Consider the following 13279-nt stretch of genomic DNA (forward strand, 5'->3'; position numbering starts at 1 on the left):
TTACACTGTCAGCATTGTTAGGACACAGTTTCTTGTAGACGCTTTCAATAAAGTTCCTCCTGTAAACATAAAAAATATAAAATTTCAGAAAATGAATTTATTTACAACACAAGTTAAGAAATTTGAACACAAACAAAAACTGAACATTCAGTCCCAAAGTGTCACACAGTGAGTAATATTGGTTGATGTACAGCACACAGGAATTTGACACTTTGGACTAAACAAACGTAATGTATTGTGAAAACACGGACAGAAAGACCCTTTAGTGTATGATTACGCAACTGCAGAATAACCACTGGAAGCAGTTACCTCCGTACAATATTTTTGAGTATGTGTGCACAGCAATTTTAATTGTAACAACCACAAGTAAGGCAGATGCCACACAGACAGTCACTGGAAGAATTCTCAGGAAATGAAGTGTATCAACAAAGGAAGTAGCTTACAAAACACTTGTTTGGTCAATACTTCATTATTGCTCGTCAGTACGGCATCCATACCAGATAGGACTCGAAACATAACAGCTCGTTCTTCATGTGACTTCAAGAAATAATTTAGCTTATCTTCACACGACACTAAAGTTAATTCAAGTTGCTTCATTAACTGTTATATCGTTAGATAGGACCCATATAGATAATTTCACCTTTTGTCAATATTACATCCATACATTTCTAGGAACATGTATAACCAATTTTTAAATTACAATTAGAACTGTTCAATTACAAACAACCAAATAATAAGAGAGACACCACAAATACTGTTTTTACAATATTTGAAACATTTAACAACTCTGTTAGCATAATGTCAACTTGCTATGCAACTGCTAATCAAACACCACCTAATTACTTACAAGGAACCCCTTGAGTGGGAGGTCGCAAAACTCCAATTATGTTTGCAGCTTTCGACAGCCTACATACTGTCTACATGCAACCATGACACTGGCTGCTAATGGCAACAGGGGGTGGGACTGGAGGTACCCAATAGTCAGCACAGCACGAGGCTATGGAACGTAGTTGAAATGCTTGGTCGATGAGTAGCTCACAACAGTGCGACAGTGCTGCTGGTGTTGATACAAAGCAGAACGACAGCAACAATAAATAAAATAAACATTGCATTACATCTACAACAACAGTTGCCAAAGTTGACATTCTGTCAGAAAGGAACCCAAGGAATTTTGCAGAGCGAGAAAGAAGTAGTGGATGAAATATTAGTGTTTCGCAAGATGAGTCAGTGGAACGTGTGGTGTCATATATGCTCGACTGTGCGGGCAATATACATGAGGATTACAATGATGATGATACAGGCCTAACAAGTGAAAGTGATATTGAAACAGGTGTTGAGTCATGCAGTTAATCATCCTTTCCAGACAGAGAGTCATATATCACGTCTCCAGTGGAACATCATAAAGGGCAATCGTTGTCCAAGAAGCAGGTACTAAACATAATTACATACAAAGATCATCATCAGCACCGTAGTAAAAAGCAATTAAGAACAGATTTCAAATAAGTCTGCAGTAATATTATAATCAAGGGAAGATAAGACACACTTGTTTAAAAAAACTGGTGTTTGCACATTTCTAGGAGGCTCGATAAATTTACAGGATGAGCATGATGATGACATACTATATTATGCACATCAAATTGATGGGACATAGATTACAGTGAACGGTTGCATAACTTAAACAGTTCTACAGAATTGGAAGACGCAAGATAATAAAATTTCAAATGTAGCCTCAACATGATGATGCACAGCAACCTGTGGAATAGGCCCCAAAATTTGTAAACTCAACAAACTTGTCCTACCATTCTGAATGGAATTTGTTTTAAATTCTGACTAATCAAGATTTGAAGAGGAAATCTCTATGAAAGGAAGATTAACTAACAACAATGCCTTAACACATTAGTATACAATTATGTCAACTGTTAATCTGGACAGTAAATTGGCTGGAAAGTTATTTATAGTGCTTCAAGAAGTTGGGGGTGCTCTGTCCCCCACAATTCTCTCTCATGTGTGTGACCTTGCAAGGGCAGTATGGAATATTTAAGTCGCAGAAAGCAACAGTGGAAAATTGGCGTAAGAGAACTACAACTATGGTATGAGCACTGCTTTTGGCCAACAGCTGGTCAAAATAACTTGCTTTTGCTTGATTCTTGGTATGCATATAAAACCCACACTCTTTCAGAGTAAACTATCCCTCCCAAAAAGTGTGTGACACTGCAATTTAAACCATCTGGAACCAATGAACAAATTCAGCCCCTGAATAGTTGTTTTTTCCATGCTTATAACACATTATCTGCAGTTATGGACTAAAGGATAGCCAGTTTCACAATAAGCTCCAAGATGTTACACCAATATGATTTCTAGCTGAAAATCCTGCATGGTTTGTAACTCCCAAGGAGTTCATCCGTGTGATCTGTGTGATCACTGTGGCATGCCTTTTTCATTCAGTACTCATTGTACAAGTTAATGGTTTGTTTTGAACATTTCTTGGATGTCAACAATGGCCATGTTGTGAAGTGTAATACATACATCCCATGGAAGGTTGATCTCTGCACTGCCTGGACACGAATTTTCTGTCACCCTCTCCTGATACATATGGTGCGTCATTACCACCTAAAATTTGTCCTGTCATAACTGTTCACACAACACTTTCAAATGAGCCTTACTAACGATTGAACTTGTGACCCTGAACTCAAGGTGTTCCTTGTTAGTAATTACTTAAACTTACAAAATGAAATCTTAGTGATGATATAAATAAAGAACTTATTTGGACTACTTTAATATTTATTAAAATTCTGTTCACTCCAAAAAATAATGTGAATATATTTGAAACCAGAAACATGATAAGTAGATTTAGGACGGAGTATTTTCTGCGTAATTAACAAAAATGTAACCAGTATTGTTTATACACAGCATTTTGATGATATTTACTTAAAGAATTCTGACTTATTTTGTATCACATTCCATACATTTCATTTGTCACTACCGGATGATGATATTTTTTGTAATTGTCAATAAGTTTTGTAATTAGAATTGGCAAGTTTGTTGTATGTAACACTACACTGATTGTTCAAAAGGTTTATAAGGAGTGTAAGTATGTGGCCAGTAGTATATAAGATTTCGATAAGGACTCTGTGACGTAATAAAGAGTACACCTGAAACAACAACTGTATTTACACAATTATTGAGAACCATGCAGTCCTCCAGATCCTTTTCAATTAAGAAATTTCCAGGTAATAGCATCTGCAGCAAAAGCACTGGAACATCCAGAGTAAGAAAAGTTCACGACATTATTATTCTGAAGATACTGAGTTACAGTCATCAAATTACAAGAACTTTATTTACATCTACCATCAACTTTACAAACAGATGATCAACTTTCAGTTTATTTTCTTTTTGGGACATTTGTTTTATCCCCAGTGTTGCAGTTACACTGCAGACTGCTACTACTTCTCCTTCCTGAAACGTTTCTACTTATGTACATCATTCTCAGAGGATCTGTCAAGTTTCTTTTTTCTCACATAGCCTCTCATTTTAGCATCTCCTCCTGTTGCATTCCTCTTTGGTTAACATCATCCTTCACCTGGTTCTCCATCTGTTAGTGGTCTTTCAATTGGTCTTTACCCAGATTCTGTCCATTCCAGGGTTCTTCCCTGAAGCCTTTCTGGTTCCATTCTTTTAATGTGGACAACCCATTTAAGCCTGTTACTCTTCATAGTTCCTTTCAGGGGCTTGATCTGCAGGGAGTTTCATGTTGCTTCTCATATTATCCCAGATCCCACATAGAAAGCAAAGACTGATAGTATCGAAAGATAGGACTGATAGAGGAAATACAAAAGAGCCATAGAAGAACTGTGTGTTTCATTACAGGTTCATTTAGTGAACACAAAAGCGTCACGAAGACTATCAACTCCAGTGGTTGACACTGCAAGATAGGCATTCTGAATCACGGTGTGGTTTATTGTTAAAGTTCCACGAGTGTACGCTCCTAGAAGAGTCAACAAATATATTGCTACCTCCTATGTATATCTCACAGAAACACCATGAGATAAAATTAGAGAGATTCAAGTCCACACCAAGGCTTACTGGCAATCATTCTTCCCACAAACTCTTCAAGACTGGGAAGGGAAACAGGGGAAGTGGGAGTGGCATACAAAGTACCTTTTGCCACACACTACAAGGTGGTTTGCAGAGTATAGATGTAGATGCAGAAGTAAAATTTTAAAGGTAAACAAAAAATGTCACCTACTTTCCAAACAGTATTAAACAAAAACAATTTTAAATCCACAAAAAGTGCTCTACCTACTGTACACAAAATTTAAAATTGATTGTAGCATAAATGTTAGTGTCACAAATATCTACAAAGAACAAAATCAAGGAAACAATCACATACCAAAGCATCGCAGTACTGTGCCAAGACAGTAGCACTATCAAACTGATATTGTTATTGTTCTTAATTGTTTCACTCTCGATGCACCTGATGTGGGACTTATCTGTACCCTTATAGGGGGACTTGGGATGACTTATCTTTAAGGAGATATACGTAAGGATAGATGAGTAGAGAAAGAAGGCAGGCGGTTTGGGAGTGCTAAACGGTACAGAAGTATTCAACAGAAATCTCAGATGTGAAATTCAGTTTTGTTAGTTCTACATGTATCAAAAGAGTCACACTGAAGTGTCAAAATGTAAGACAGAGTAAAAAGTTCCCAGAACAAGCTAAAAAATAAAGGGTTTATTTTAACCTGTCCACCTCCCTAGCCATGAGGTCAGCATCTCTGACTACCATGTGAAGGATATGGGTTCCATTCCCAGTAGCACAAGCGATTTTTCCTTAGTGGGGGACTGGAATGGGGTCCACTTAGCCTTGTCACACCAATTGATGAGCTACTTCAATGAGAAGCAGCAACTCCAAGGTTAGGAAAACCAATAATTGCTGAGACAGCAGTCTGTAGAGTCTATATCCCACCATATGGTTCTGCACACGTTACCATGTGGCAAAGAATGACAAGACAGCTGGTCCATATCTCAAGGTTATCTGGGACTGACTGCAGAACTTTGCTTTTTTTTCCTTTAAATTTAACCAATACTTCTTTCCAAGCTTGCCCCTCTTCTCGTTTCTTATGCTTAATGTCCCGTTGCTGTTACACTAACAATCTTACCATTTCTAAAAACCACACACACACACACACACACACACACACCTTACAAAGTACTATGTAGCAGAGAGCAGAGCGAACTATTTAACTGGCCAGCATGGCAACTCCTGTCTTGTTTACACCTAAGAATCAGAGAGCAGGTGTAGTAGCAGGATACACCACAGTACTTTTACAAGTGGAATTTTGTCACATGCCTGTATATGCTATCAAGTTAAGTTCCTATTAATAACAAGAACAGAAATGGGCATACAGTGTACCTCTCCTGGGCTGCTCATGATGATGACTTGCAGTATCCATAAAACTGCCTTCCCAATGATATCACTATCTTCCTCAGATGTGTCCCAAATCATCGTCTGCTACTTTGGTCCCACGTGATAATGCTGACTCTTTGATCAAATCTATGCTGACCGATTTTGTTGTCTTCCCAACTTCTCCACCATCAAAGTATCTCTCCTCGAGTTCTCATGGCATACTTTTTTTTCTCTTTTTAGCCATGATACATGGCCTTTTGAATCTTCTAATGCAACAACAATAAATGTGAATGTTGCAGCAGAAGCAAACTGACTGTGTGGTCTAGTTCTTAGCAGATTTGGCTAGAAACGTCAAGGTCCCAGCTAAAATTTACTGGTGACTACCTCAAATTTTTCTCTGGTGGGAAAAAAACTCAAAAGCTGTTCAAATATGAAAGGAGAGAAAGTCGCTGAAGTAGCATTACACTGAACAGCTTGCACCTGGTTAGGTGACCCAGGATATTTATTTATTAGCAGCAAAAGCATCAATAATAATAATAATTATTATTATTATCATTATTTTTTTTTGGGGGGGGGGGGGGGGAATTCCAGACCAGTTTTACAGACTTTAGATCTAGATGATAGGCAGTTGTAGGAAGAGAGCCATTTAAATGAAAAATTTTGACGATATATTAAAAAGAATAAGGTTGGGGTTCCTTAATGAATGTCAAAAGTCTTATTTTGATGTACTAGGTACTTCTATTTTTTTCTGTCCACATCTACAGGGTAGCACAAAGTTTTCCTGTTACAGTCGTAGAGCAAAGGCGAACAAAAAACAAACTTCTGTATTCACAATAATGAAATGCTGTCTGGCACTACCATTTGATACACTCTTCACACATTGTCACTTTGCAACATTAATTCTGATGTTTCATTTTTTTTTTTCATAAAAGTTCTAATTTAGTATGCTCTTTACGCAAGTATGTTCTCCCAGCCACAGATAATGACTCATTCATTCTGGCAACTTTTTAAAGTCAAATCCCATAGAAGAAACAATTTTTCTCAGAGTTTCTTTGCTAGCCTGAACATCCAGTTCTGTGCAACAAAAGCCGTGAAATTTTTTTTCCTTGTATTGTTCAAATCATCACAGAAATTACTGTCTGATAAAAAATTTATCCATACTGTCAATGACATATTTATTGTGTGCAGTTTAGTTATTTTTCTTTGGGGAAGATACCAGAATCCTGCTTCATTTGGCTTTGTGTCCCATTTTCGATAATTTTGCACACCACCGACCTACGCAACTTTTGCTAGTCAACATTTACAAGCATATTTCATCACCTTCTCTGTCGGCACTAAGATACCTTTGTTATTTTCATTGTCAGTAAAATTAATTACGTCAACAGCAAGTTGTCTTGATTGTAACAAGTTACATAATGAAGTTAGTTCCCACCATAGCCAGGTAACCAGTTTACCTTGCCGAGCAATTCAAGGCTTGGACAGTTAACAGTAAATTATGGCTGAGATAATGTTTCACCAGTTCACTCATTGACACTGTCAAAAAGCAAAACCCTGATAGTTTCTTGAAGCCGGAGGTGAAGGCCCACATAAAGCTCCTTAATAACAGTCCAATCCTCCAGTTTTGTTCAGATGAATTAAATTTGAGTAATCTAAATACATATCCAACATCTCTTTTATCTTGCTTTTTTCTAGACGAAAATTTTGCTCCGTTGTAGATGTTCTTGTGTTTTGAATGATGTTTTGTGTTAAGTCAAAAGAAAAAGCTTGTTTCATAACCAGACTCACCACTTTCTGGGAGCTGCCAATAAGGAAAATCATCATTGACATCCAACCTTTCTGCTTAGACAGCAGCAGTTTTAGAACTATATGTTAACAAAACAAGTGAGTATGGAATGGAATGAACAGATGGATTCGGGGTCAGGGATTTTCTCTGCCTCATGATGGCTGGGTGTTGTGTGCTGTCCTTAGGTTAGTTAGGTTTAAGTAGTTCTAAGTTCTAGGGGATTTATAACCACAGCAGTTGAGTCCCATAGTGCTCAGAGCCATTTGAACCATTTGAACAGATGGATCCCAATTACAGCTTCTTGACTAAAACACCAGTCAACAGCAGGTTTTTTTTTCCCTACCCAATACCGATGGCAACAGAAAAGCAAAAGAAGTGGTCAGTACAGATTTAGGGTTCTGTTACATTGTTTCCTCCAAGTTCAAAATGCACATAATTCGATATATGTACACTCTTCATGACAGTCACATTCGAGAAAGTGAAGTCTCTGGAGGAATTCCTTGATGATATCTATAATGACAAATGTCCATATGTTCTAGTGATTGCAAACTCGGAGAGAAGTTCATTAAATTCTTGATCAGCAAAGACACTTTCATACTGATGGTGAACATGTGACATAGCAAAGAGGAATTTCCCCATTTGTTATGTTTTATATTCCCAAAATGACAAACTTTTTTTTAAAAAATTTAATTCTATTTTCAATGCAGTTACCTACATTGTATGTGACACTTCCATAAATGTTTCAAATAATTAAATGACAGAATTATGAAAGGATAGATTGCATTCTGGCCTCAGTGGCTGGGGACAGCAGTGACGTGTGCGCGACGTATGCCTGCTTGTGGAGAAAGTGTGGGTGTGTGTTTTCTTTTCTGAAGAAGGCTTTGGCCAAAAGCTCAATGTGTAACAGTCTTTTCATTACACCTGTCTGGAACTTAGCGTGTCATCTTCATGGTGAGTAGCGGTGGTGGTGGTGGTGGGTAGTGTTTAACGTCCCGTCGACAACGAGGTCATTAGAGACGGAGCGCAAGCTCGGGTTAGGGAAGGAAATCGGCCGTGCCCTTTCAAAGGAACCATCCCGGCATTTGCCTGAAACGTTTTAGGGAAATCACGGAAAACCTAAATCAGGATGGCCGGAGACGGGATTGAACCGTCGTCCTCCCGAATGCGAGTCCAGTGTGCTAACCACTGCACCACCTCGCTTGGTCATGGTGAGTAGCAATCTATCCTTTTCATAATATTTTTGGTATTCCACTGTTTGATTTTAAATAATTAACTGAGCTTTCTCACACTTAAATTTATCATCCAGATGATGAATTTGAATATACTGCTTTCATTAATATACACAGTTTTCATTAGAACATGACTAATTTACAAGCATGGATAACTGAAGTTATGATAACATCTGGTGGAAAAACATTTTAAGCTAAAGGGCACAATCTAAGTATTGTTACAATTCTTTCAAATGCAATTATTCCATTCTTTCTGAGAACATACTTTGTATTGTGTGAAACTAATTATCTTAAAAGACAATTGATGTTTTAAGTTCAAACAATTCTGCCTATGTACTTGTTAGATTCTAAACATTGCTACTGTACTTTTGTTAGCCTAATTTTTATGAATCAGATGACACCCGTCACCAATTAATTATACCACTAATTAAGAACTTGCATAAATTTACATTAATGATTAGAAACCTAAAAATTATTGCCACACACATATGTAGAATATTCCAACACGGATCCATAATATTGTTCTATAAACTTCTCTTAGTTATTAACCCGTAAGATATTTCATAAAATACGCTACTGTCTTGGTATAAAGTCAATTCAGAATAGAAAACTTTATCCTAGCCAGTTTTAAAAACATGATATCATTTTTGAAATCAACAAATATCTTCACCCACCCCCTCCGTACAAGACTGACACCACACCTACTACTCCATGCCTCAACAACACTTCGGTAATCTCTACACACAACTAAGCCATAATAGAGTCCCAGTCAAGCAAGTAACATAAATGTAGCAGAGTGTCTGTCGGGTCCACTCACCATGTTAACATTCATAAAAGTGTGATGGCTCAGGTAATATTTATGTGGAATTAGCCCATAAAGAATCGGAGCCTTGACATCAAACACTTAACATTTACGTATTTTGAAGTCTGTGGTTGGGAAGTTAACACCTAACATCTACGCAACCTGTCTACATCTACATACAAACATTGCAAGCAAATGTATGTTGCATGGCGGAGGGGATCTTGTACTGTTACTAAGTCATTTCCTTTCCTATACCACTTGCACATACAGCAAGGGAAAAAGGACTATCTATAAAGGTCCATAACAGCCCTAATTTATCTTATCTTCATGGCACTTACATGAAATGTACGTTGGTGGCAGTAGAACAATTTTTCAGTCAACTTCAAATGTTGGCTCTCTAAATTTCTGCAATAGAATTTCACAGAAACATCAACATATTTCATTCATGGATGCCCATTTGAGTTCACGAAGCAGTTCTGGAATACTCACATGGTGATCAAACCTAAACAGAATTAGCAGCCTGCCTCTGAATTGTTTCTATGTCTACCTCTAAACCAATATAGTGGGGATCCCAAACACTTGAGCAGTACTAAAGAAGGTGTTGCACTAATGTGCTATATACAGTTTCTTTTACAGATGAACCACACTTTCCTAAAATTCTCCAAATACACCAAAGTCAACCATTCGCCTTTTCCTATTGACCATTTGTCTTTTCTATTACTGTCCTTACATTTCATATTCCTTTGCAAAAATGTTATATTTATATATTTAATCAACATTACTGTATCAAGCAGCACATGACTAATGTTGTATTCGAACATAAGGGGACTGTTTTTTCTATTTATCTGCAGTGATTTATATTTTTCTATATTTAGAGCAATCAGTCATTCATCACACCAACTAGAAACTTCATCTTCGTCATCTTTTATCCCCCTACAGTCACTCAACGATGACATCATTCCGTACATCACAGCGTCATCAGCAAACAGCAGCATATTTAGTTAGTTCGTTGCATGTTCCATAGATTATTTGATCGATTCTTTCGTCATGTGAAACAAATCAGTTTACTGAATATGTTATGATCAGTTCTAACATTAATAAACACATTATTGTTTTTAGTCCTTCTCATGCAACTATGCTTAAGAAGAAATCTGACAGTGGAATAGTAAGAGTCGTCCAGGAGAAACAATTTTAAATTAGATTTAAAAGTTGCTTCACTAACTACCAAACATTTTATGTTATTGGGCAAATGATCAAAGATATTTGATGCCGCCTATTGAAATCCTTTCTGAATGCTTATAACAGTTCATCCTGTCTATCAGATAACTTATGTGTATGAAGTATAAGAGTGGAACTATCACACTTCCCTGGGGCAATCCTGATGATACCCCTGACTCCGATGAACACTTGCTGTTGAGGACAACATATTGTGTTCTATTTCTTACAAAGTCTTTGACCTACTCTCATATCCGACACCTGGGAACCTATTCCGTACGATTGTACCTTCGTTAACAGTCTGCAATGGGACATCATGACAAATGCTTTTCAGGAATCTACGAATATGGAATCTGCTTGCTGGCCTCCATCCACGGTTTGCCAGATGTCATTTGAGAAAAGAGGCAAGCTAATTTTCCCACAAACAATGCTTTCTAAATCTGTGCTCATTTGTGGACAGAAGCTTTACCACCTCAGGTAAATTTATCATATTAGAACTGACAACATGTTCGTGGTATTCTGCTGCTGTTAAGGATATTGGTTTGTAATTTTGCAAGTCCATTCTTTTACCCTTCTCATAAACAGGAGACTCCCGCAATTTTTCCACTCAGTTCAAGCTTTGCACTGGGCAAAAGAGTCACGATAAATGCAAGCTAAGTCAGGGGCCAAAGCCACAGAGTATTGTCTGTATAACTGAATGCGATTCCATCTGGGCCAGGTGACTAATTTGTTTTCAAGTCTTTTCTTTGCTTCACTATGCCCAGGATGCCTATTACTATGTACTGCAGACAAGAGTCTGTGTGACAATCGAATGATGGCATGTTAGTACATCCCTTTTGCATGAATGATTTCTTACATGAGAAACTTAAAACTTCAGCTTTCCTTTCATTGACTTCTACTGTCACTTCAGATTGATCAATAAGCGATTAGGTAAAATCCTTTGACCAACTTAGTGAATTTATGCAAGGTCACAATTTTCTTCAGTTCTTGGTAAGATTTTCTGCTAAGATACGATGGTCATGGTAGCTGTACGCTTCGCGCACCTATCTTTTTACGGAGCACGAATTTGCACTACCTTTTGGTTGTCGTAATTGGAGTGTTATTTTTTTTAACCAAATTTCAATGGTCTCTGGCTCCTCAACATTTTCAGAATTTTGGGTCTTTTTCATCCTTAATCCATTTACTCGGCACTCACTTCTCCAGGGCGTAATTTAAAATCCAACTAAACTTTGCCCATAATTTTCTACTTCCATTGTACTATACAATGTCCATTCATTGTCCAAGTGGCTTGACAACAACTGCTTATCTGCTCTTTCTAGCAAAAATACTCTCGTAGCCTTCTCAATGGATTTATGAACTTCAGTGACCATCGTCTATGATGACATTATAACAACTAATCCCTGTCACTATCCTGAAAGTGAGATGATAAGGGCAAGCCTGTCTGTAGCTACATGGTCTTAAATAATTTCCGCTGCATGTGGACTGTTGAATTAGCTGTTCAGGACAGTTTCTGGAAAACATGTTCATCACTATTTCACAAGACTGCCTGTCCGTACCTGCTGTAATGAATCCACTGACAAACCAGTCTGCACTCAGTAATTAACTTCTTAAGTTCACCTCGCTGTGTTCCATGCTTCCAGGTAACTTCACACTCAGATGTAATTTCAACCTTGATAGACCTGCAAATGAACACTTCCTCTCCTATGGTGTTCAATCTGTCTTCCAAACAAGGGAAAGTCCAAGATGGAATATCAACAACTTATGAAAAGGATAAATTGCTATTTGTTGTAAAGGCAACATGTTGAGTAGCAAACACACAAGGCGCTGCGACCAGAATGCAACTCTTGTGTTGAATGAAAGCTGCAGTCCAGAGTGTGGCAGGGAAGGGTATGGGGAGGGTGAACACACACTGGAGTAGTGCGCAGGGACTAGATGGGAGCAGGAAAAGGTTACCACGCACAGCATGGAAGCCTGTGGGAGAGAAGGAGGGAATGGTAGGGGGTGAGAGGATACAACCTGGAAAGAGGTGATAGGTCACGGGGCAGAAAACTGTTGGGTGGAGGGTGTGGGGACAGTAGGTTACCATAGCTTGAATCTAGGATGATTTCGGGAGGTTAAAATGTGTTGTAGGGATCACTGCCATCTGTGCAGTTTTGTACAGCTGGTGGTGGAGAGGAAGCTCCAGATTGTCCAGCTTGTGAAGCAGCCACTGAAATCAAGCATGTTATATTCTGCTGCATGTTGTGAGAGAGGAATGTCCTCTCTGCTCTTGGCCATGGTCTGGCAGTCACCATTCATTCTGATGGGACAGCTGGTTGGTAGTCATGCCTATATAGGAAGCTGCACAATGACTGCAGCACAGCTGCTACATGACATGGCTGCTTTCACAGCTGGCTCAACTTTTAATGAGGTAGGATAAGCCTTGACAGGACTGGAACAGGAAGTGCAGGGTGGGTGGATTGGGTAGGGCTTTCATGTGGATCTTACACAGGGATACAATCTCTGTGGCAAGGGGTTGGGATTGGGAGAAGCATACGGATAGATTATGATGTTATGGATGTTGGGTGGGTGATGGAACCCAAGAACCCAAGTTTAGGAGGGATGGGAAGGATATGGGGTAGGATGTCCCTCGTATAAGAGCATGATTATAATCAAAGCCCTGGTGAAGGACATGGTTCAGTTTTTCCAGTCCAGTGTGATGCTGGGTAAAGAAGGAGTTGCACCTTTGTATCTGGTTCTTCGGGGTGGTGAGAGGATTGACAGTGTTAGGGATATGGCATAGGAAATCTGTTTGTGGACTAGATCTGGGGGTTAGTGTCTTCCTGCAAAGGCCCTTGTGAAAACCT

The 13279-nt window shown here is 38.5% G+C and overlaps 1 protein-coding gene and 1 non-coding gene across 6 annotated transcripts in view; both read right to left on the bottom strand.

Annotated features, from left to right (window-relative positions):
• LOC126260041 (protein phosphatase 1A) overlaps positions 1 to 13279 on the bottom strand; it is a 236233-nt gene that overhangs the window by 78108 nt on the left and 144846 nt on the right. For all 5 annotated transcript variants that reach the window (XM_049957220.1, XM_049957217.1, XM_049957218.1 and 2 more), the window contains one exon: positions 5 to 59. In XM_049957220.1, the coding sequence (XP_049813177.1) occupies positions 5 to 59 (55 nt within the window). The remainder of the gene's footprint in view (positions 1 to 4; positions 60 to 13279) is intronic.
• Positions 8315 to 8387, bottom strand: Trnaa-cgc (transfer RNA alanine (anticodon CGC)). The gene has a single exon. It is a non-coding gene; the product is annotated as a tRNA-Ala (tRNA).

The sequence above is a fragment of the Schistocerca nitens genome, chromosome 5 (assembly GCF_023898315.1).
Source record: "Schistocerca nitens isolate TAMUIC-IGC-003100 chromosome 5, iqSchNite1.1, whole genome shotgun sequence".
NCBI lineage: Eukaryota > Metazoa > Arthropoda > Insecta > Orthoptera > Acrididae > Schistocerca > Schistocerca nitens.